The sequence below is a fragment of the Eschrichtius robustus genome, chromosome 3, assembly GCF_028021215.1.
Source record: "Eschrichtius robustus isolate mEscRob2 chromosome 3, mEscRob2.pri, whole genome shotgun sequence".
Classification (NCBI taxonomy): domain Eukaryota; kingdom Metazoa; phylum Chordata; class Mammalia; order Artiodactyla; family Eschrichtiidae; genus Eschrichtius; species Eschrichtius robustus.
The window spans coordinates 22,962,844-22,989,009 of NC_090826.1; the positions used below are offsets into that span (position 1 = coordinate 22,962,844).

General features: G+C 36.7%; 1 protein-coding gene across 12 annotated transcripts in view; it reads left to right on the forward strand.

Annotated features, from left to right (window-relative positions):
* EPB41 (erythrocyte membrane protein band 4.1) overlaps positions 1-26,166 on the forward strand; it is a 203,286-nt gene that overhangs the window by 65,391 nt on the left and 111,729 nt on the right. For 11 of the 12 annotated variants that reach the window (XM_068539311.1, XM_068539312.1, XM_068539310.1 and 8 more), the window contains exons 2-4: positions 13,439-13,913; positions 17,779-17,991; positions 21,117-21,221. In XM_068539311.1, coding sequence (XP_068395412.1) covers positions 13,439-13,913; positions 17,779-17,991; positions 21,117-21,221 — 793 coding nt within the window. The remainder of the gene's footprint in view (positions 1-13,438; positions 13,914-17,778; positions 17,992-21,116; positions 21,222-26,166) is intronic. The other variant, XM_068539321.1, reaches the window with a different exon arrangement.

The window sequence follows — 26,166 nt, forward strand, 5'->3', positions numbered from 1 at the left end:
ATTCCTCCTGGTATTTGTCCCCAAGTGGCTTGCATATTCCCAGAGATTTCTGGAAAACACTGTAATTTTAGAATATACATTTTTTAATATTAGTAATATACTCTTTTTTTTTTAATTAAAAAAAAAAAAGAGTCATGTACTACAGTGTTCATTGCAGCTCTATTTACAATAGCCAGGACATGGAAGCAACCTAAGTGTCCATCGACAGATGAATGGATAAAGAAGATGTGGCACATATATACAATGAAATATTACTCAACCATAAAAAGAAACAAAATTGAGTTATTTGTAGTGAGGTGGATGGACCTAGAGTCGGTCATACAGAGCAAAGTAAGTCAGAAAGAGAAAAACATACCGTATGCTAACACATATATATGGAATCTAAAAAAAAAAAAAAAAAAAAAAAAATGGTTCTGAAGAACCTAGGGGCAGGACAGGAATAAAGACGCAGACATAGAGAATGGACTTGAGGACACAGGGAGGGGGAAGGGTAAGCTGGGACGAAGTGAGAGAGTGGCATGGACATATATACACTACCAAATGTAAAATAGATAGCTAGTGGGAAGCAGCCGCATAGCACAGGGAGATCAGCTCGGTGCTTTGTGACCACCTAGAGGGGTGGGATAGGGAGGATGGGAGGGAGACGCAAGAGGGAGGAGTTATGGGGGTATGTGTATATGTATAGCTGATTCACTTTGTTATAAAGCAGAAACTAACACACCATTGTAAATCAATTATACTCGGATAAAGATGTTAAAAAAAAAATAAAGTTATGGTTTCTAGACTCCTCATCATTCTGGTCATTGGATACACTCGGTTTGGTTAATGTCCTGCTTAAATTGCAGTGCTCAGAATGAAACAGTATTCTGTGGTTAACTATAAGGACTGCGGTGGCTCAATTATTTCCATAATCTGGATACCACACTTTTATCAAAATATGTTAATCTTTTTAGAAACCACATTGCATTTTTGGCTCATAAGAAATTAAAAAAAAAATGCTACCAAGTTAAGTTGCCCTCATAATATAATTATGTAATTCTTTTAAAATTTATTGTAAAATATTTAAGAACTAGAAAGAGATAAACATTACCCAATTTACAAAGTAGAGCATAACTGATACAGCTGAGAGCTCCTGTGGTACCTCTCTCCAGTCTCATTGCTCTCCCTGTCTCTGGAGGTAACTGCTCTTCTATATTTTGTGATTGTGCATTTCTTTATGCTTTTGTTACCTGTGTGTTTCTAAGCAGTTTATATGATATTGTATGTTTTTCAATTTTATGTAAATAGTTTTACACAAAATATATTCTTTAATATGCTTTTTTCATCAAACATGACATTCATCTATGTTCATACGTGTAGTTCTAGTCCATTTTCACTGCTGTAGTTTCCATCCTATGAATTTATTATTAATGACTTCATCTGTTCTCTGATTCATGGCTGTTTATTTCCACATTTTTTTCTTTGTAATTATTTTTCAAGCTTCAGTGTGGAAACCTTACCTTGCTTTTAAATTTCACCTTGTTGGTTTTGGTCCGTCTTTCTACCTTGAGATATTTTTGAACTCTGATTCAATCATACTAGCTGTGAATTTCATGAGGACCCATGGTTTATTAGTGAATCTTAGATCCAATTCGGCAAGTTACTTCTGAACTTTGAAATAAGATTTTTCTGGGACTGAAGAAATAAACACATTTTAACATGTGAGGTTACTAGCCTGAATTATCTTTGATTATAAACCCTTCCTTATATTGTTTGGTTTGAAAGAGCACAGTTAATTTTGTCTCTGACACATGTTAACAATATTCTGTTTTTCTCTCAAGCTGTAGTCTGAATTTGACCTTCTTTTTTTTCTCTCTTTCCTCCCCCCTCCTTTCTTTTTTGCCATTTTTAAAAGTTTTGTTTTGTTTTGCTTTGGGTTTTTTTTTTTCTCCATCCTTTGGTGGGGTTCAGCCTTTTGATCATTTTTGTAAGTAGTCCTTTGGAATGCTATTTTTAAAACTTCATCATATATTCCTGTAATCTCCCTGCTGTTCATGACTGTGTCTTTAATACTTTCCTCATGTTTTCTAAAAATTTCTGATTGTGTAGAGAAAATTTCACTGCAATATCCCCAGGGCCTAGAAAAGGATCTGGCACTTGATATATATATGTGAAATGTAATGAATGAACTTCACTTTCTAGAATTGCCTTATCCTTACAAGTTCTATATGCTTGTAGAATCCTTGACCATGCAATCATGCCTTACTTTTGTTTAAGTGTTTAAAAAATTTGTTTATTATAAGCTTACATATTTGACTATGACCTACCTCTTTTCTCAGTATAAAAACTTTGTGGGGAATTCCCTGGCAGTCCAGTGGTTAGGACTCCGCAGTTTCACTACAAGGGGCCGAGGTTCCATCCCTGGTTGGGGAACTAGGATCCCACCAGCCGCCCGCATGGTGCGGCCAAAAAAAAAACCACAAAAAAACCCCACCAACTTTGTGAAATTATTACTTTCTGCCAAGTTTCCTGATACATTCATGTCACCAATAAATTATTCTTTATTGCTTAGAATTAAGTACACAATAATAGGGCATGTCCTTTTTGAGAGAGAGAAAAATGTCATCAAGCATAGTCAATAATTTTCTTGAATGCTTTTAGCAAATAGTGGGTCATTTGAAATAGTCCGTCATTACTGAATCTTGTTTCTGTGCCAAACAGTGTGAGAAAGCATTTTATCTTCTGGTAGACTGTAGTATATTTTTCACATTTAACAATAGTGGGAGACAACCACAGCCTATTTTCCAGTCTTCACAATGTCTGCTAATGCAACCCATGATCCAATGTTAATTTCTATTCATACTTATACTCTAATCAGATGTTAATTATTATACCCTAGTTTTCTGGTTAAAGTGAAATTTGCTAGTATAATAAATCTTAGGGAATTTCTTGAGTTTAAAATTAGTAAGTATTGTTAGATTGAATTGGCTCTAAGATAATAAAATAAGAACAAGAGTGTAAGAAAAGTTCCATAGGCTTAGCTAAACCCCCTGGGTAGCTAGAAATTTTCAGGTTTTATTTGTATTTACCTTGAGATTTTTGATGCTGTTAAATAGTTCTCCTCCTTTTCTGTTACATTTTCAGACTAAACTGTTACTTCGTTTTTGGTTTTCCAAAAGAGTTTATATGAATACAACACTTTATGTGAATAACAGTATTAAAGCTTTTGATCTCTACTTGTAAAGAAAGAGAATGGTCATTATATTGGTGTGATTTATCTGAAGGTCACTTATCTAACAGTCTCAACTAGTTACAATGTAATGGGAACCTCAAAGTAGGCTTATATTTGAAGGGCTAAAATAGATTTCACAAAATCCATGTGTTAAATTATTCCAGTGAATAATGTGAAGCATTAGTCTTACTCTTTCTTTGCACTTCTTTTATTTTAGACACAATTGTAACACACTTGGCAATTTGTCTTCCTAGTCAATGGTAGATTAACAAACAGCAGATTAGAAAAGGAGATGTTGGAAGCTACTCATTGGCAGACCATCTTGACATCAGCAAGAAATATAAGCTAATTATGCAAATGAACAAACAGGAAAACTATTAAAGGCAGATATATACGCACACACACACACACACAAAACCCCCACAGTACTCAGGTATCCATGTGGCAGAGCTCACCATCCTTATAGACTTTAAAATAGCCCTTGAGGACATTAGCGCTGCATAGTAATTGAGGTTCATAATGATGACTAAGTCAATAAAGGTTTAATATGTTCTATAGGTTTTTAAAATGAATCAAGGAAGCACATTATCCATTTAATAAAGGTTTCCATTCAGAATGGCTAAACTAACACATTTTGACAATTAAAGAGAGTAAAACTCAGTTCTGTGGGAAATGAATGTTTTGGTCTCACATCTTCCTCAGTGATGCGTAGTAATCACGGGGATAGTGCATTCTTCTGGGAGGGCCCAGGTGGTATACTTTCAGAGTATGTCTAGACATCATCTAAGTACAAGCTTGAATTCTATAGGGAAGTAGAGAGCATACAGTATTTGGTCTTCTTAGAAGGAGATGAGTAAGAGTTTGTTTATTTAAAAATATCTTTGAATGAGTTGATTCAATGGTGTTAGTCACCATGGAAATGACTTAAATTAAAAATCAAGTTGTTGAAAACAGCATGTTCATGCTGAGTGACATTCCTGATTCACTCAGTATGGCAAGTATTCTTTAACAGTCCACATAAGGAGTAGTTTAAGGTCCAAATGATTTTGGGAGGATGAAGGGAGAATCACAAAGAAGCTCTTTTGTATATTTTAAACTACCATTTATATATTTTACATAGATGGTTATCCTGTTTTTCTAGAAGTGCTAATTAGCATACTTAAATTGAGTTACAATGGAAAGACACTTTCCTGCATTTTGAGGAGATTGATTTTATTGGGAAACAAACTATTTTCTAGCTAATTTTCTGAGACTTCAATACTTGAACATTTGTTTCTTTCTGTATGAAGGAATGTTACTGGATTCTGTTTTCTGATTAGAGAAGTAAAATGGCCTTTTATCCTTTTTTTTCCCCCTTATTCTTCTAACCCAAATGGTAACTGACTTTATACTACAGCCTATTTCCAGTGATAATAAGCTCACCATTCCCAAGCAGATCATTAAATTATTAGATATCTCAAATTATTAGGAATTTCTTCCTTTTATTTTGAAATGAAAACTGTGTCTTTGTAATTTCCACTGACTAATCTGAGTTTTGCTCTTAGGAATCACATAGAATGTGGCAGCTCTTGAAATTTGTGAGGGCAACAATCACTTCCCTGTTCTCTGTTTTCTTTTTCTAGGTTAAGTATCCCAATACCTTTCAGTTATTTACCTTATGACATGGTTTCAAATTCCATCATTATGTTCTATCTCTTCTTTGGACAGATTCTTTAAAACAGGTTTCTTTAAAACAGGGGTCCCCAAACTGCCAGACTGTGGACCGATCGCAGTCCCCGTCCTGTTAGGAACCGGGCTGCACAGCAGGAGGTGAGTGGTGGGCAAGAGAGGGAAGCTTCATCTGCCGCTCCCCATCGCTCCCCATCACTCGCATTACTGCCTGAACCATATCCTCCCGCCCTCCACCACCCCCACACCCCCGCCCCGTCTGTGGAAAAATTGTCTTCCACGAAACTGGCCCCTGGTGCCAAAAAGGTTGGGGACTGCTGCTTTAAAATAAACTGCCCAGAGCTGAATGTAAGATTTAAGATGTAATATAACTAATGAGAACTGAGCAATTGTAACTTTCCATGATCTTCTGGATGGAGAGTGTAGCCCAGGAGGTCAGGGACTATGTTTGTCTTTCTCACTGTTGTAGCCCTACTGCTTACCATATTGCCTAGAACACTGTAACATTCTCAGAAAATACATGTTGAAGAGTCAAATGAGTGCTTTGGTCATTGTAAGTCTAGAAATGAAGCTAAAGATTGTTAGCTGTTTTAGAATTTTATCTCTGTTGGAGTGTGTTCACTCAAGACCTTAACATTCTTTTCTTATGAACTGTTGTCAAATTGAATAACATCCATCCTGTGTATGTATAATTGATATGGTTAAACCTAAGTTATTCTTTTTCCTTATATTTATCCATTTACTGAACAAATACTTATTGAATATCTACAGTGTTCTGTGCTAGGTACTAGGTTCTGTGCTAGGTAGCAGCACAAGTTCAGTTCTAAGTACTAGGTATACCATGGAAGGGAAAACAGTCCTTCTGTCATGGATATTGCAGTGTGGTTGGAGGTGGTGGATTGGGGAAGACAGACACTGACAGATAAACAACAAGTATGTTCATATACATTGAGAGAAGTACTGTGAAGGAAATAAATAGGTACTGGCTAGAGAAATGGGGAAGGGACTTATGGGGAGACTTATGTAGATATTAGGGCAGTCAAGGAAGGTTGTTTTGAGGAGGAATTATTCAAGCTGAATCTTGAGGCATAAGAAGAAACCAGCCTTATTGAAGGGGTGGGGGTGTATTCCAGTCCAAGGAAATGGCATGTACAAATGACTTAAGCCAGGAGAGCACTTGGCTAGTATGACTATAGGATAGAGGCTAGGAGGAAAGTGGAACAAGGTGAGGGTGTTGAGATCATACAAGGAGAAGTGAAAGAGGCTTGCACAAACATGGTAGTGGTATAGAAGGTGAAAAGTAGACTGATTCTAATTCTGTTTTGGAGGTTATGGGATTAACAGATGGATTTGATCGGGAAGCGAAATGGAGAAGGCTGAGCCAAGGATGACACTTAGGTTTCTGGTTAGTGCTACTAGATGGTATGATTAAGCCAGTTACTGGGATAGGAAAAAGAGAATCAAGAGTTTAATTTTGGACATGTACTGAGATGCCTGTGAGATATCCGTCTCTTTTCCCTTCTCTTTTCTACTTTGGTTCTATTGCTAGACCTCTTTTACTAAGCCATTTATCAGAGTGGGTCAAGGAAGTATGTTATAAAAATACCTTCGGGCTCAGACATGAAATTGCCTGTGTTATTGAGAAACATGCTAATGAGAATAAGCTAGAGAAACTAAGGGCAACCAGTAGCTCTTAAACCTTGGTTGCAAGGCTTTTCAAGTTTCTCTGCCCAGTATTGGTTTCAGCTTCCCTAGGGATTCCCACTGTGAATTTATTCACTGATAACCTGAATTTACCCAGTCATTTGTTGAGTTTCTCTCTGCTTCTAGTCTGTCCTGCCTCCACTTTGTTTATCCACTTCCCTGTTTAAAAACCTTCAGTGGTTCTCCTCTGCCTTCAGGATAAAGTCTGAACTATTTAGCATGATATTCAGGTCCTTTCATAATCTGTTTTCTTTGCCTGTCTTTCCCTGTCTCCCCATTCCATCTTCACATACACTCCATGGGAAGAGAAATATATGTACATGAATTGGGGACTTGAAATTGGTGGGAATAGAGGTGGTCTTGGCCAGATTGAAAGCCTGTCCATAAATTCTTAACAGATAGGAGTTTCCTCTCCCCCTCCCCCTCCTCCTTTTTGAAGTGTAGTTAATTTACAATATTGTGTTAGTTTCAGGTGTACAGCAAAGTGATTCAGTTATATATATATATTTTTTTCTTTGGCTTATTTTCCATTATAGGTTATTACAAGATATTGAATATAGTTCCCTGTGTTATACAGTAAATCCTTCTTGCTTATCTATTTTTTTTGTATAGTAGTTTGTATCTGTTAATCCAGTACTCCTAATTTATCCCTCCCTCACTTCCCTTTTCCCCCTTTGGTAACCATAAATTTGTTTTCTTTGTCCGTGAGTCTGTTTCTGTTTTGTATATAGGCTTATTTGTATTATTTTTTAGATTCCATATATAAGTGATATAATATTTGTCTTTCTCTGTCTGACTTACTTCCCTTAGTATGATATTCTCTAGGGCCAACCATGTTGCTGCAATATTTCATTCTTTTAATGGCTGAGTAATATTCCATTGTATATTTATACCACATCTTCTTAAACCAATTGTCTGTTGATGGGCACTTGTGTTGTTTCCATGTCTTGGCTATTGTAAATAGTGCTGCTGTGAACATTAGGGTACATGTATCTTTTCAAATTAGAGTTTTTGTCTTTTCTGGATAGATGCCCAGGAGTGGAATTGCTGGATCATATGGTAGCTCTATTTTTAGTTTTTTAAGGAACATCTATACTGTTTTCCATAGTGGCTGCACCAATTTACATTCCCACCAACAGTGTAGGAGGGTTCCAGATAGGGTTTTCTTTAGCAGAGAACAGTGGGGTAGAAATACCAAGATTTGGAAAGACAGACACTATACTGGGAATTTATAATAGAATCACCAGCTTGTAGTATATTAATAGTTTCATTAAAACATGGGCTTACTTCTATGATCTGAGGCAAAATTTTTAACCTCCCAGAATGTGTTTATTGATATTTATCTGGGAAGTGAAAACACCTGCCTTATAGAATGGTTCTAAGATAACATGGTAAAGTGTGTAGAATAATGTATGGTGTTTAGTAGGTACTCAATAAAAGTAGCTACTATTATTATTATTTCAGTTAGAATTAATTTTAAATGGCAACTAATCTAACCTTATCTCCTTCTACTTCCCTTTTGTAGCCCTATATCACCCAGTCTGTACTACTTGCTAATTCTTGAATAGCTACAGTATTCTACTAATGCCAGTTCAGTCCCGTATCTGGAATTTCATTTGTCCTTTGCACTTTAGGTTGTTTTGTATTGACATCTTACACTCATCCTTCAAAGCATAACTTAAAAAGCGCCCTTTCCACATGGCCTTTTGTGATCACTCTAGTTGAAAGTACTTACTTTGTACTTCTCTAGTGCTTAATTGGTTCCACTCATGAGGCCTTGTCTGATTAAGCACCAGGTACTGCCTTGTGTTTTAGTAATTTGTATATATGTCTTATCTCCTTAAGAATTGTATATTATCTTTTTTGGGTCCCTCTCAAATAGCTGAGCCAAAACCTTATACATGATTAGCACCCAGTAAACACTGACAGATGTTCAGTGAGCTAATTTGAGGAGTATTACCAATAATTAAGTTATTAAATTTTATCCCTAAATGGTGATTGTAAGGGAAATTTTCTTAATGGTGCCAAACTGTAGTTTTTTTTTTTTACCAAGTTTTCCACTTAAACATTAGCGGAGCACTGACCATACTAATGTTAGAAAGAGATACAAAAAAGTTGAAAGATATCATCTGGCCCTTGCAATCTGCTCAGTATCAGGTTTTTAAAGATCTGATTTGCCTGAAGTCAACAGATGTACACTGTTAAAACAAGTGTATCTTTGATACCAGATGGGGTATAATTCCTGGGGTTTGGAGGATTAGGATTGAAATGGAATGGGAACTCATCACTTTGTCTTCATGGCTGTGCTGATTTTTTTTTTTTTTTTAATCAGAAGACCTCTTTCTGACATTAAGTAAATAGATACCTCCTTTTGGATTTTGGATCCAGAATGAAAAATAGTATCATTTACAAAGGAAGGGCCTGTTTGTAGAGCATTTATCCTGTCTTTGCTGCTTGACTTTTTTGTGCCTTTTTTTCTGGTTACCCATCCTATCTTCTGTAAGGTGGAGAACTTGGCTGCATGTGTAACAGATTTGTCAGGATGAGTTTATTTGAGCTTTTAGTAAACGGCCCATAGGATTTTTTTCTTTTTGCTATTTATTTTTTGTTTATTTCTGATCAGTCTCAGAGTTAACTGGAGATACTTGCCTGATTTATCGGTTTCATTTTTTATATCCCCCATCCACCCCACCTCCTTTTGCTCTTGTGGCTCTTACTAAATGCATTGCTACCCATGTGTACGTGGCTGGAAAGGAACGTGAAAACTGCCCTTAATAATTCATTTTTATCTGTTTTTCCTTGCATAGACTGAATTGTAGCATCTCTGCTGAATCTGCATTGTCTCATTTCCTGGTTGTTTTCTTGCATTTATGATATTATCTGAGGTTGGTTTCTATAAGTTCTAAGAATTCATTTGCCCTTCTGCTTGTTCCTTATATTGCGTTCTCATCTCTTTTTTACTTGTATTCAGCTTGTTTTTTACATATGTCCAGTTATGTGGCAAAATGTATTGGTTTTGCACTGATAGATGTTGTTCTTTAATTCTTAATTCATATGACTGGATCATTCCTTCCTAAATGTGGCAAAGAGAGCATATCAATAGAGATACACAGAAACTGACTCTAGGCAAGTGTCATGGCTGCATAGACAACTTGAAATTGCCACAGATCTGCGGTTAAAAATTTCAATGAACTTTTGATTAAGCACCAGATGAGTTCTAAAAAAAATGTTAATCGTCAGCTTCTACATTTAATAATATGTTGTGTTCTTTGCTTCATTCATTTTTTTAAAATTTATTTTATTTATTATTTAAAAAAATTTTTTGGCTGTGTTGGGTCTTTGTTGCTGTGCGCCGGCTTTCTCTAGCTGTGGTGAGTAGGGGCTACTCTTTGTTGCAGTGCGTGGGCTTCTCACTGCAGTGGCTTCTCTTGTTGAGGAGCATGGGATCTAGGTGCACGGGCTTCAGTAGTTGTGGCACGCGGGCTCAGTAGTTGTGGCTCTTTGGGCTCTAGAGCGCAGGCTCAGTAGTTGTGGCCCATGGGCTTAGTTGCTCCGCAGCACGTGGGATCTTCCTAGACCAGGGCTCAAACCCGTGTCCCCTGAATTGGCAGGCGGATTCTTAACCACTGAGCCACCAGGGAAGCCCATGCTTCATTCATTAATTCAGCAAACATTTGTTGAGCATTTAGTGTGTCAAGTATTTCTCATTGTTCATATTCCACTTTCTGAAAGTAGCTTTTTGCCATCTTTGTTTCTCAGGCATTTCGAGTATGTTTCCAAAGAAATAATGGTTTTCTCTGCCTTGCTACTCAAAGTGTGGTCAGTGGGCCGGCAGCACTGGCAACATCTGGGAACTTGTTAGAAATGCAGAGTCTCAGGCCCCATTCCAGACCTGCTGAATAAGAATCTATATTTTAACAAGATTACTGGGTGATTCAATGCACATTAAAATTTAACAAGCATTCATATAGCACACAGATTGTTACCATCTGTGTGTGTGTGTGTTTTTAAACAACTGAGTACTCATTCAGCTATTTTCTTAGAGATGACACCCTTTCATGTGAAAGCAATTATAGGAATATCCTTAGAAGATCTTTTTTCTTTTTTTAATGATAAGAAAATATTGAAAACACAAGAAAAATACTCTTTATTTACTGAAAGATACAAGTACAAGATTGTTAGAAGTGAGGTTTGAGTGATTTTCATATCTGCTAAAATGTTCCCAAATGATTTGTAATTTTTTTATGGATCTTTATGAGACCTTGTTGTAAAGTCTGTTGTATAGGAAAATTTTAATATAGAAGTGGTTTCTGTGTCTTTTCAGTAAGATGAATGATAAAGTCATATCTGAAATCCATGGAAAATAGTGCTCAATTCTCAGCCTGTCCTCTGTTTATTTTTGCAAAGGAAGTATGAAGTAAATTGGTGCTCTGAAATCAAATCATTACTCTTTTAGAATAGCTGGTGGTTTGATATCCAAGTTTTCTTTCTGGGTCAAGTTTGATTACTTAGAGATTAAAGAAAAATAATTTTGGAAAAATCAATTGCCTACTCCTAATATAAGGAGGAATTGAAAAGAAGCTTATTTCTTTCAAGTACAAGCGTACCTCACTCAAGGGTAGCAAATTCAGAATGTGTATTGGTTGGTAAATGTTTAAGTGATGTTATAAAGACTGAATTGTATATTTTATTAGTGCAGAATAATTTTGATGACTTAATAGATGAGACTAGAAAATATGCTTTTGTAAATATTTTTATTGCTTAAAATATTTTTAATGCTCAAAATAAAATAATTTAAGTAGATCAGCAGTAAGAGCTCACATAAAGGCTTTTCCTTTTATTAATATACCTTTATTTACTTCAATACCACTTATAGTGGTTTGTCACCTACTAGCAGTGTGACCTTGGGCCAATTACTTTCTGAGTTTCAGTTTCCTCAACTATGAGGTTAAGCAATTCCACTTTCCCTTTCAGGGTTGTTGAAAGGCTTAATTTAAATAATGTAGATAATATCCCTTACCCAGGACCTGACACAGAAATAGCTCTCAGTACCATTAGCTTCCTTCCGTTGTTTTCACTGTTTTGTTCCATTTACACACAAATATTTAGATTTCACTCATATTGTAAATAAGAGTTCTCTTAAGTTTTCTTTCATTATACTGGTTAAAGTTGAATCAAGAATATAAACTCCATGATGACATAGACCTTATTTGTTTTGTTTTGTTTACTGTTGTATCCCAGGCACCTAGCATAGGACCTATGCATTTGAAGTAAATTTACTTGAATAATTTAGAGAACACCTTTGCAGTTTTTATTTGTCAGGTATATTCAATTGAAATTAATTTATTCAACAGACTTTTATTGATATGTATAACGTGCCAGGGACCATTCTGTCCTCATGGAACTTACATTTTAGTTCCTCATGGAACTTACATTTGCTTACTGGTTTATTGGACAATAAACCAGTAAGCAAATAAGTTAACATATTCGTAAATAATAATAAGTACAGTAGGTGCTGTGAGGCCATCTGGAGGAGTAAGGGCCATTATTTTAGATAGGGTGTGTATGGGAGGGCTTTCTAAAGAGGTGACGTCTGAGCAGAGGCAGTAATGAGGAGAGGACCATCTTTCAAATATCTAGGAGAAGAACATCATAGGCAGAGAGAACAGCAAGTGTAAAGGTCCTGAGGAGGGAATGAGCTAAATATGGTTCATTAATTCGGATTGTTAACATCCAAATGAAATTACTTCATCTAAATAGTATGGAGCAGATGCAGAGACAATGTAAATGCTGCTTTTTGAGTGGAGTACTTTTAGGTATAGCAGTGAATCAAAGTGTAAGGCCATCAGTAGTCAAATTGCTCAAAAGTTCCCTTGTGTGTTGGTTATCCTTTAGTAAACTAGATGTGACATTGCTCTTTGGCATTATTATGTGGCTTAACTAATAATACTGGGATTTTTGAGATCAAGAGGATAGAAACCAACAAGTTTGAAATATGTGAGGTCTACAGCCTGCCTTCTCCTCTCTTATACTTGAATCAACATTTGCTTTCTAAATTTTTCTTCTCTATTTTGTTTCTTTTTCTCTATTATTTCTCTAGTTTCCTCTGTTGTAATAGTTCACTGCTACTCTTAAAAATGTTGAGCATTCAAAATCATATTTGTCAGAAGGAAGAAAGGTCTTAAAGAACTTAAAGTCGTATTCTTCTGCAAGAGGTTGTAATTTACTGTTGTAACACGAAAACCTAAGGAATTCTTTTGTGATTATTTTAACTGTATACTTGTCATTGCTGTTGTCAAGTCTGATAACAAATGAACAGAATTCTGCATTTCTGTTCTTAATATGAAGTCTATGCATTCTGAGAAATATAAAGAAAAAGAATAATAAAGAGTTGGGGAACCTTTTAATCCCATTATCTCTTGGGGTGTAGAGACTTTTGAATATAATTCCTGCAAATCCAGCACCTGAAGATTGATACCCTCAAAGGACAGTGTATAAATAACATCTTTTTTTTTTTAGGAAGGATAAAACTGTATTTGCTATGTCCAGTTCTGAGCTTTGAATTTAAAATATGATACATTTCACTAAGGTGGCTTCAGAGGGTACTATTTTAAGCTAATTTCTCTATGTCATAACTTTAGCAAGTCAAGGCATTAATAATTTATCCAGGATGTATAGGTAAGATATTTTTGTGCTTTAATGGAAAGTCTTATGTTTAATGGACTGGAGTACTGTCTATTGGTGATTAAATACCTAAAAATATTAATTCTGGTACACTTGACCCAAGTGAGGGTTTTGCCTTCAGTAATGTGTTTTACTTCTAAGAGCTCCCCTTTTCCATCTTCTTTTTAATAGCAACGTCATGACAACAGAGAAGAGTTTAGTGGCTGAGGCTGAAAATCCACAGCAGCAACAACAGAAAGAAGAGGGTGAGGGAGCCACAAACTCGGGTCAACAGGAAACTCAGCTGGAAGAGGCTTCTCAAGCAGCAGCCGAGGGAGATAATCAGTGTGAGCAGAAGCTGAAAACATCTAATGGAGACACTCCAACACATGAAGATTTGACCAAGAACAAGGAGCAGACATCAGAAAACAGGGGCCTGTCACGGCTGTTCTCCTCATTTCTCAAAAGGCCTAAGTCTCAGGTCTCTGAGGAAGAAGGCAAAGAAGTAGAGTCAGCGAAAGAGAAAGGTGAAGGTCATAAAGAGGTAGAATTTGGAGCCAGTCTTGACGAAGAGATCATTTTAAAGGCCCCAATTGCAGCTCCTGAGCCTGAGCTCAAAACAGACCCATCCTTGGATCTTCATTCATTAAGCAGTGCAGAAACACAGGTAAGGGTGTGCGAATGTGTGGGAGGTGAAGGGAGGTTATACACTTTACTTTTCATTTAAGAACGTTTGGTTTTATTTCTTACTAGCCAGTTGTTAGTAATAAGTAACATGATGCTTTGGAGTTTCTGCTCTAAAGAAATTCATGTAGTCAATGGTAACTTGATTTTTTTTTTTTTAAACATCTTTATTGCAGTATAATTGCTTTACAATGGTGTGTTAGTTTCTGCTTTATAACAAAGTGAATCAGTTATACATATACATATGTTCCCATATCTCTTCCCTCTTGCATCTCCCTGCCTCCCACCCTCCCTATCCCACCCCTCTAGGTGGTCACAAAGCACCGAGCTGATCTCCCTGTGCTATGCGGTTGCTTCCCACTAGCTATCTATTTTACATTTGGTAGTGTATATATGTCCAGCCACTCTCTCACTTTGTCCCAGCTTACCCTTCCCCCTCCCCATATCCTCAAGTCCATTCTCTAGTAGGTCTGTGTCTTTGTTCCCGTCTTGCCACTAGGTTCCTCATGACCTTTTTTTTTTTTTTCCCTTAGATTCCATATATATGTGTTAGCATACTGTATTTGTTTTTCTCTTTCTGACTTACTTCACTCTGTATGACAGACTCTAACTCCATCCACCTCACTACAAATAACTCAATTTCGTTTCTTTTTATGGCTGAGTAATATTCCATTGTATATATGTGCCACATCTTCTTTATCCATTCATCCGATGATGGACACTTAGGTTGCTTCCATGTCCTGGCTATTGTAAATAGGGCTGCAATGAACATTTTGGTACATGACTCTTTTTGAATTATGGTTTTCTCAGGGTATATGCCCAGTAGTGGGATTGCTGGGTCGTATGGTAACTTGATTTTTAAAAAGATACTTATACTGCATAAATCAAAGAAAAGAAAATGAAAGAAAAGAAATGTATCAAATGAGTTTACATTTTGCTATTATAATGCAAAAAGTCCAGGATTTTTAATGAGGCGGGGGGATGGAAAGAAAGTGAAGTGGTTTAGAGTTTATTTTGGTGGAATTATTAGAAATGGGGTAATTTATCAGCAAACATGGTCCTTTTATGGATATCTTTATAAAAGTCATGAGATAGATTCAGACCACCCAGAGGTGTGTGATAAGTTTGAACCATGTCTGCCTTATCTTTGTCATTTTCTCCAACTAGGTCATATTCCCACAGAGTGTAGGATATAGATGAGGAAAGTTAGCTCTTTTTATCACCTTTGTAACATACAGTAGTTGGGTGGAGCCTTAATTGTGTCACAGTGTAAACTAAATATGAGTTGTGAATTTGGTCATCTGTCCAAAAATCATGAGGAAATATTAGTACTGTAACTCAAACTATTTTCTAGGAATCCCATTTATTTTCAGGCCTATTGAACTACAAATTAAGAGTTATTTTCAAAGTCTTTTTTTTTCTGAAGCATGTGGGCACTATCTGCATTGTAAAAAATGTAAGTCCTGTATGTTTCTATTATAGGTCTCAGGTTTGGGCTATACAGTTTCATTAGACTTAAAAAAATATATGTATTTCTAGAATGATTACTTATACATCAAAAGTGCTAAGAGTAAAGTTTAGGATAAAGTTGTTATTGTGTACTTGCTATAGTGAAACAAGGTTGAAAACAAAATTTTATTTATAGTATAATAGTTAAGAATGCAGGCTATGGAATCAGACTAGAGGGTTCAGGCGCAGAGAAGTGACACTTTTGCTCTATCAGTTTTCTCCTCCGTACGATGAGGATAATAATGTTCACCTTATTTGGCCATTATGAGGATTAAAAGAGATAAACATGTAAAGCTCTTAAGACATTGCCTGACATATTATAAGCACTCAGTAAATGTTAGTTATTATTACTTAGTTAATAAACATGAACAGTAAAGGCAGAGAAGCTACATATCTTAATGTCATTAATTTAATTTAATTTTAGGAGTACCAAAAGAGTTAAATTACATTATCTTTCAGGAAGCCTGGTACTTTCAAGAGGTTCTTAATTGCTTTTTTTCTCCTTTGCTTTATGTATGCAAAAATCCATATCTTGTTTTAGTTAGCATTTGAATCAGGGCTAGTCTGTTTTGTCTCAAGATCATAGCATTTGTACCGAAGTTGAAACAGATGACAAAGTTAATTTTAGATTTAACTAAAATCTCATTCATTGATTTCATAGTAGAATTTCATTTGAGTGGTCCTTTTCTATACCAGATTTTTTAAAAGTGAGTTTGCATTGTAGGACTGCACCAACCTTCATCTAGGGTACCTTGGATTTTTTGGAAGCCATGTGTCATTTTTTAATATTTATTTACTCAACAAATTTACTGAAAACCTGCTGTGTGTGCCAGGCCCTAAGCTGGACATACATTGGTAAATAAAAACTGTAATATGGCAAAGGGGTTTAAGATCATGAATTCTGGAGTCAAAGTGGTATGTAACTTACTGACTGTATGATCCTAGGCAAATTAACTTCTCTGGTCTCAGTTTCTTATTTGTCAAGGGGGGATAATAATAGTACCCTCCCCATAGGGTTAAATGAGTTCATGTAAGTAATGCTTTTAGAACAGTAAATGACCCATTGTAATTTCTATATAAATGTTTGTTATTATTCTCATGATTATTATTAAATATTATTATTATTGAACAAACATGATCCCTCCTCTTGGTAACTTTATAGTCTAATGGAAGAGACAAAAAAAGTAGTAAATACAAATTAATTATTTATTGTAATAAATGTTATGAAGGCAATAAACAGGGTACTAACATGAAGAATACTAGTAGAGTGGGGATAGGCCAGAGAGGATAGCCAGTGAAGGCCTTAATGAAGAGGTAACATTTAAGAGGGTCATGAAGGATGGGAAGGAGACTTGTAGACCACCTCCAATATCTAATGCAGGAGGAGCAGGAGCCAAATAATTAAATCCTTTTTCCTAAATGTCAACTATGTATTTTTTTTGAAAGAAAAGAATTAGTGAGGTTTAGTTAAGAACCTTTCAGCAATTTTATTGTGAAGAAAGTGAGTAAGTGTATGCCAAAATGTTGTCTCACTTACCTGTATTACTTTGGGATGAGTTAATGATTGCCCTAGGAGATCCAGATTTCAATCTGTCTCTTGCTTCTTTGAATCTTCTTTGCAACTTATCATGGTTGATACCTGGTAAAAATGAGTTAATTGGTATTTACAGTTGTTAGCCTACTATACATATGTTGCCTTATGCTCTGAAATGGTCCCAAGAATCCCTCTTAGCCATTCAAAAAATTTTATGGGTTTTTGTTTGTTTGTTTGTTTGTTTGTTTTTGGGCCACGCCTCGAGGCCTTTGGGATCTTAGTTCCCAGACCAGGGACTGAACCTGGGCCCTTGGCAGTGAGAGCGTGGAGTCTTAACCACCGGACCACCAGGGAATTCCCCATTCATAAAATTTAGACTACATGACAAATCACAACTCGTTTTGCAATTCATAAGGCTACCTCACTAAAATTGAGGAGCATGGGGCAAAGATGTTTCAGTTTTAATAGGTTTTAATAATAGGCAATGGCATAGTCAGGGAGAAAATGTAGTGCTGAGAACAACAGATTGCTGTCCTCTGGTTTACCTGAAACCTTCATTTATTGATTTGAAAGATAGGATTCTACCTTCTATCATAAAGTTTTGAGAATAGCAGAGTCTGTAGATCTTTTGGGAGATCATAATATCTCTTACAGAAAAATAATCTTAATATCACTGGTATTTGTTTTAACAGTTTTCCTTCTTCAGTTAGTGTTTTTATTGGTAGCAATATTATAGGCAAACGTGTATACGGCATGTTTTGTGAAATGTCTTTGTTGCTGACTTGGTGATGTCATGGGTATGTAGCCTGCTCAGGAAGAACACAGAGAAGATCCCGATTTTCAGACTGAGGAAGGAGGAGGACTTGAAGACTGCTCTAAAATAGAAGTAAAAGAAGAAAGTCCTGAATCAATAGCAGAAAGAGAATTAAAAGCTTCCCAGAAATCGATCAGAAGACACAGAAACATGCATTGCAAGGTTTCTTTGTTGGATGACACAGTTTATGAATGTGTTGTGGAGGTGAGCACATTTCAATTTCAAGTAGTTAGAACTCTTACAAATTGTTTCATGTAGGGCTGGGTAAGTGGTGCCATGGCCTGAGATAAGACCCAGTATAATGAATATTTCTATGGGCTGAAATGTTAATAGTGATTTTCTGGAGGTGGAGGTGTGGAAGGATTATGAGTGAGTCTTATTTTCTTCTCCAGTTTTTTCTATATCTGCCAAATCTTGTGAATTGAGCATGTGTTACTTTTATAATCCAAAATCATTTTGTTTAAGAAAAAAATTGGTTTGTTATTTGTAGAGTGCTCTTCCATGACTAGATTTCCCAGGATAGCCTCAATTTCTAGGTCTAGGAGTCCCCATAATTGTATTTATCAAAAAAAAAAAAATTACTATCTGTTCATTTCTGCTCTCCCAGATCTAAACCTTAGTGAGCTTTATTTAATGTATTTCTTTAGCTCCATGAGATAGGATATAAAAAACTTAAATCAAGTAATCCCATTTATTAAAATTCTCTATTATTTCCAGAAAGAATAAGTAATTGAATCAAGATTGAATAAAAATGTCAGAGTTGTTTCAGTTATTCTTTTGCTTCTTCAAGACAAAAGTCCTTAAAAATCTATCAGCTATTTTTTTAACTAGAGCAGTAATTGTCAATTATGATATGCTTGATAAAAAGCAATTGTTGTGATTATTACTAATAATAGCCTTTTGATAAAACATATAATTCACATATGCTTGTATCTTAGGTGTGTAAAAAATTATTTTGAAATTGAATTATTTATATGCAAATATATCAAAACACAAATAAGTAGTCTAAAATATTACACTGTATTTACTAATAGGAATTCCCTTTCCAAGTTTTGAAAGAGTAATCAAGAAAAATACACTGTTGCATTTTTAAAATAGTTACTACACCTGGTAACTGGAGAAGACCTAGGGTCTGCTCTTTCTGCTTCTCGCCTCTAGCTAGTCTAGAGATGAGGAAAGCTATTCCACACTCATTCTTCCCATTCAGACCAAAATCTAGATATGGGTCCCTTATATCTGAAACATTTGGGGGCAGATGTGTTTCAGAATTCAGAATATTTTGGGTTTTAGAATTCAGAATATTTTGGGTTTTAGAAAAGCAACAAGTACATATTCTGCAAATTTCATAATATTCCCAGCAGAGTGTGTAGCAGTAGGTACGTTATCAAACACATTATTTCTATGGTAAAATATATGAAGATTCACTCTAAGTTGGATAAATAAAGATAAAAAATAGCCCATAACAGTTCAGGTCAGAATTTGCCTTCAGATGAGCTTTGAACAAAAACAAAATAAACAAGCCCAACCTTTTACTTTTTAGAACTTCTGAATTTTGGAATTATAAATAAGGGAGTAGGGACCTGTATGCGAAGAATTCCCTAATCATCTCTGTCATATAGAGTGAAAACATAGAAGGGAGAAAATGAAGAAAATGATATAATATAGATGGGATAAGTCTAAAAATGAATTAACATCTATGTGAATTACTAATAGTCATTAAAAATAGCTCAGCTCATTGAGAGAAGGACATGTCATGTGTAAGTGCCAAAAAAAGATTTCTAATTTTTTGGAAGTATGTATGTATGTATGTATGTATGTATGTATGTTTTGTTTATGTATGTATGTATGTATGTATGTATGTATGTATGGCTGTGTTGGGTCTTCGTTTCAGTGCGAGGGCTTTCCCCAGTTGCGGCAAGCGGGGGCCACTCTTCATCGCGGTGGGCGGGCCTCTCACCATCGCGGCCTCTCTTGTTGCGGAGCACAGGCTCCAGACGCGCAGGCTCAGTAATTGTGGCTCACGGGCGTAGTTGCTCCGCTGGCATGTGGGATCTTCCCAGACCAGGGCTCGAACCCGTGTGCCCTGCATTGGCAGGTGGATTCTCAACCACTGCGCCACCAGGGAAGCCCGGAAGTTTTAAAAAATGTATTTCTCAGAAGACATTAGCACGTTTAATTTTTTTTATTACTTAAAAAAGTTTTTATTATTATTATTTTTTTAAATAAATTTATTTATTTATTTTTGGCTGCGTTGGGTCTTCATTGCTGCGCGCGGGCTTTCTCTAGTTGCAGCGAGCGGGGGCTATTTTCGTTGCAGTGTGCAGGCTTCTCATAGCCGCACCTTCTCTTGTTGCGCAGCATGGGCTCTAGGCGCGCGGGCTTCAGTAGTTGTGGGGTGCAGGCTCAGTAGTTGTGGCTCGCGGGCTTAGTTGCTCCACGGCACGTGGGATCTCCCTGGACCAGGGCTCGAACCCGTGTCCCCTGCATTGGCAGGTGGATTCTTAACCACTGTGCCACCAGAGAAGTCCAGCATGTTTAATTTTTTTCAACAATTCCAGTAGTTAGGTAGGACAGGTATACATATTCTTATCACTTTACAGATGAGAAAGCTAATGTTCAGAAATTGACTCAGGTTGTTTAGCTAGTAAATGAAAAAGCAGGGACTTTTTCACTCTAAATCTCAGTCCCTAAGTTATGGCATTTCCTCCCTATAAACAGGAATACAAGTACCCCAAATTGGTAATGGTTTGATTTTCTGGGTAGAGAAACATTAAGAAATGATTTGTAGCACCACTGTAAGAGCCACTGCAACGGGTAATGTCTGGAGGGTATCTAAAAGTTAATACTTTATGCATTTTTCTGAAAGAGATTGCAGGGAGTTGAGACATAGCTCATTGTCTTGGGACATTTCGTCTGGGAATGATAGAGAGTCTAATGATTTCCATAGTCACTGTTAATTGTCAGTGTCGACAGCTGATTCAGTTAAGTCAGGTGCTCATGCTGACTGACAGCGACCCATAGCAGGCTTCAGGAAATACACCAAAAATAAAGAATGTAATGTTTAGGATGGAGGTGGGGGATGCTTGATGGAATTTTGCTTTGAATTGTAGCAGCATTTCCAAGCAACTATAAATGTGTTGCATATTTAAACTGACAAATTAAGAAACAGGATTTTTGTTACTCACTTTGTTCTACTTGCACTGTGCAGCCATCTGAAAGTGTTAGTAACCAAGGATAAAAGAGAAAATTGGAAAGTGACATTTTATGTTATTTCGTGATAAATGCAGGAATAAGAGGAAACCTCAACTAAAGTATGTGTATCTTTGCAGAAACATGCTAAGGGACAAGATTTACTTAAACGAGTATGTGAACACCTCAATCTTTTGGAAGAAGACTACTTTGGTCTAGCCATTTGGGATAATGCAACCTCTAAGGTGAGAAGACTGCTTGTAAGATAAGAAACTGACCCCCCAAAATTGTTTTAATTCATTTACTGTTGTTAAGAATGGATTTATTCCTGCCTCTCCAAGATACAGTGTACTTAGTAAGGAAAGATTGAACATAATTAAAAAACAAAACAATACCTCTAATACTACAGTGAAAAACTTTCTGCAGCTGTGAGTTAGAAAGTTCTCCCATGAATCGAGGAAAATACTCTGAAAAGGATTTTATGTTATACAAGCTCAGTGAGATAAAATCGAATGTTTTTATATTGTGTGTGTGTACCCCACTCAGGTTTATGTTAGAATATTTGAGAATACTTGAATTTGGCATATAAATGAAGTCACTGAGTACCAGTACCTACTTGTTTAATGTAACTGTTGTAATTTTTCTATGAACCAAGTATACTTAAATTGCTGGGAGCTGGCTCATCTAAAGGCATTCAGCAGAGGAAATTCTTTCATCTTGCAGTTGAGCTTCCAGTGCTCACATTGGTACAAAACCTTCCAGTTGCATTGAAAACTTTTTGCCATTGTTGGTGTCATCCATACTCTATCCTATCAGCAAGTTTTATTTCCTTATAGTAGTTTTCACTATCCTATTTATTTTTTAATGAGAAAATAGTAAATTGCTTTATTTATATTCATTGATATATTTCTGTATAAAGTGATGTTAAAAGTGCCCAATGTAAAAGCTGAATTTGATTGTACAGCAAACAACAAATCTGGCTGTGTAAAAAAAGGCTTTATTGTCCCCCTTAGATAAAATATTTCTGGGAAAAAAAGTTGATGTCTCTGAATCATAATCTAGTTTCAACTTCTCTGATTGTTTATAAGAACCCCTTCTGGGGAAGTCAGTGGACAAGTGAATCCTGGGAAACATAGAGCTTATCATATTTGGGGCATCTGGCAGGTCTGATGGGCCAGGTTCTTACAGGATATGGTTGGGGTAATGGGCTGTTCTATATTTTCTGCTTCTAAATTCATCATGGCTAACTTCCAGCTCTTGGAAATAGGTCAAAGCAGAGTTTTCCTTTGGGTTAAAATGAAGGTCTTTAGCTGATCCAGGAAGTAGAACATAGAAAGGAAAGCAGGAACTTCATTTGCACATGGCCCAAGTAAATCCTGTACAAAAATGAATTTGGAGAAGACTTCCTTAGCATTGTCAGGTTAAAGGGACAATACAGTAGCAAAAGCCATCGTGGTGGTGACAGTCCTTCTTCAATATGCTATCTCTTTGAGTCATACTTCTCCAGTCTGGATGAGTTGCTCTCTCTGTCTTGTATATAGTTGACCCAGGTATTTCCCATCACCATTATCCTGGGGATTTGTTGTACTTCTCTCCTGTGATGTTTCTCTTGTTTCCCCTTTGTCTTAGCATTTCCTTGTATTTGATAGAGCACTCCTTCTGAGAAATTACATATGGGATGTAATCTTTTTGAGACATTACATGTCTGAAAATGTCTTTATTGTACTGTCGTATTTGGTTGTTAGTTTGGTTGGGTATAGAATTTTAGGCTTGAAATTATTTGCCTTCATAATTTTGAAGGCATTGCTCCACTGTCTTCTAGCTTTTAATGTTGGCTATTGAGAAGGTCAAAGCCATTCTGATTTGTGATGCTTTGTATGATCTCCCCTCTCTCTTGCCCTGTGTAGAATTAGGCTAGTAGAATCTTTTACCCTCCTTCCTTCCCTTCCTCCCTCCCTCCCTCCCTTCTTCTCTGCTTTTTCTCTCTTTCTTTCTACCTTTCTTTAGTGTTCTGAGATTCACAGTGATGCATCTTTTTAAAAAAAATTTATTTATTTATTCATTTATTTAATTTTTTGGCTGCATTTGGTCTTCACTGCTGCACGTGGGTTTTCCCTAGTCGCTGAGAGTGGGGGCTACTCTTTGTTGTGGTGCGCAGGCCTCTCATTGTGGTGGCTTCTCTTGTTGCAGAGCACAGGCTCTAGGCGTGCGGGCTTCAGTAGTTGCAGCACCTGGACTCAGTAGTTGCAGCTCGCAGGCTCTAGAGCACAGGCTCAGTAGTTGTGGCTCACGGGCTTAGCTGCGCCACAGCATGTGGGATCTTCCTGGACCAGGGCTTGAACCCCTGTCCCCTGCATTGGCAGGCGGATTCTTAACCACTGTGCCACTAGGGAAGTCCCCCAAAACTTTTAATCTTTTTGAGCAAAGAACTGTTCCAGGTGCCTTTTATAGTCTTCCAGGGAATTGAAATTTTTTCCACTAAGAGAATTTTGTAAAGGCCTAAATAAATGGAAATCCGAAGGTGCAATGTCTGGTGAATATGGTGATGAATCACAACTTCCCAGCCAAGCTGTAACAGTTTTTGCCTGGTCATCAAAGAAACATGCGGACTTGCATTATCCTGATGTAAGATTATGCATTTTCTGTTGACTAATTCTGGATGCTTTTTGTCGAGTGCTGCTTTCAGTTGGTGTAATTGGGAGCAGTACTTGTTGGAAGTAATTGTTTGGTTTTCCGGAAGGAGCTCATAATAGAGGACTCCCTTCCAATCCCGCCATATACACAACATCCCCTTCTTTGGGTGAAGACCAGCCTTTGGTGTGGTTGGTGGTGGTTCATTTCACTTGCTCCACGATCTCTTCTGTTCCATATTATTGTACAGTGTCCACTTTTCATCGCCCATCGCAATTTGTTTTAAAAACAGAACGTTTTCATTACATTTAAGTAGAGAATTGCATGTGGAAATACGGTCAAGAGGGTTTTTTTCGCTTAACTTATGTGGAACCCAAACGTCAAAGTGATTAACATAACCAAGCTGGTGCAAATGATTTTCAATGCTTGATTTGAATATTTTGAGTATGTCACCTGTCTCCCGCGTGGTATAACGTTGATTGTTCTCAATGTCTCGATTTGATCGCTATCAACTTCAACTGGTCTACCCAACCGTGGAGCATCGTCCAGAGAGAAATCTCCAGCACGAAACTTCGCAAACCACTTTTGACACGTTCGATCAGTCACAGCACCTTCTCCATACACTGCGCAAATCTTTTTTTTGCGTTTCAGTTGCATTTTTACCTTTCTTGAAATAATAAAGCATAATATGCCGAAAATGTTGCTTTTTTCCTTCCATTTTCAATATTAAAAATTCACCAATTTTGATAAGTCTTTTTTTAAATGCACGCTGATATGACAGCTGTCACATATAATCTAACAAAATTGTTTCAAATGAAGTTGAAGACAACTAAGGGCTTCTAGAGCCATCTTACGGAAAAAACAAAATGAACATTTTGGCCAACCCAATAGTTGCTTCCTAGATTTTATTCCTGCTTGGAATAAGTTATTTATGAATGAATCAAGGATTTTTTTCTGGAGGATTCCAGAATCCCACTTTGTTTCCCCTTCCAGTCACTACCGCTAGCCCCTAACAATCAGTACTCCTACCTCAGGCTCTGTCAAAAGTAACAGATGTCTTCCTAACATCTATCACCATCAATTAGTTTTGCCTGTTTTTAAACTTTACATAAGTGAAACCATACAGTTTGTGCTCTTAGGTCTGGCTTCTTTTGTTTTGTTCAATATCATGTTTTTGAGTTTCATCCGTGTTGTGGCGAGTAGCAGTAGTTCATCCATTCTTGCTGCTGTTTAATAGTTCATTGTTTGACTATACCACACTTTATTTATGCATTCTACTGTCGATGGACATTTGGCTTGTTTACAGTTTGCTGCTTTTATGAATGCTGCTCCTGGGAACATTCTCATGCATGTCTTTTAGTGCATATCTTGTCATATTCATTTCTGTTGGATTCCTAGAAGTGGAATTGCTGGGTTGTGGATGACACATATATGTTCAGCTTTAGTAGATACTATCAGTTTTCCAAAGTGGTGTTATCAGTTCACACTCCCACCAGCACTAAGAGTTCCAGCTGTGCCACATTCTCACCAGCACTTGGTATAACTCACTGCATTTTGATTTCTGCTCTTACCACTCTGCTGAACTGCCCTTGCCAAGATAAATCTGACAGTTTTTCATCTTCATGTTCCTTGTCCATTTTGCAGCATTGATGAGCTTGCCTATCCATCCTTGAACTGTTCTATTCCTTTGGATTCTGTGATACCAGTCTCTCCTGTTTTCCTCCTACCACTTGGTCACTTCTTCTCAGTTTACTTCTCAGCTCTTTATCCTCTCTTCATCCCTTAACTGTAAATGTTCCCCAAGGTTTATCTTTAGTTTCTTTCTTTTAACTCTATTATATGCTCCCTGGGTGATTTTTATCTACTTTCATGGCTTCATTTGCCACCTATATGGGGAAAGTGCCCAAATTTATATCTCTGGTTCAAATCACTCTTCTGAGTGCCAGACCTGCTTATCCAGCTATCTACTGAAATATTCCACTTGGATTTCCAAAGATACCTTGAACGTGTATCTATATAAATATACCATAATTTATTTATTCTATTGTTGATGGACATTTGGGTTGTTCTCAGTTTTTTGCTATTTTTTTCTTCTTCATGAAAATTTATTCCTTTTCCTACATTTTCTGTTTCAGTGAATAGTACCACATCTACCCAGTTGCCCAAGCCAGCAACTTAGGAATTTTTGTTTACTACTATACTTTACCACCTCTCATCATCAGCCCGCCCTATTTACTCAGTCACAAATCCTGACTATTATCATTCTCAGCAACAGCTTCTTATTTGGTCTCCCTGTCTACCTCAAATTTGTGTCACTCTTATTTTAAATCCTTCAGTGATTCTCCCTTGCCTGTAACTTGATGAAGTCCAAGTCTCTTAGCATGGAATACTATGGCCTCTATGATCTGGCCCTTACTGTTCTTTTTCATTTTACATCTCTCCTCTTCACTTCTGTGCTCCAGCTTTGCTGAACTACATTCAGCAACTCAGATGTATCATGTTCTCTTTATATACCCTGTGCCTTTCTAATTACTTCCACTTCTTTTTTTGCCTGGCTAA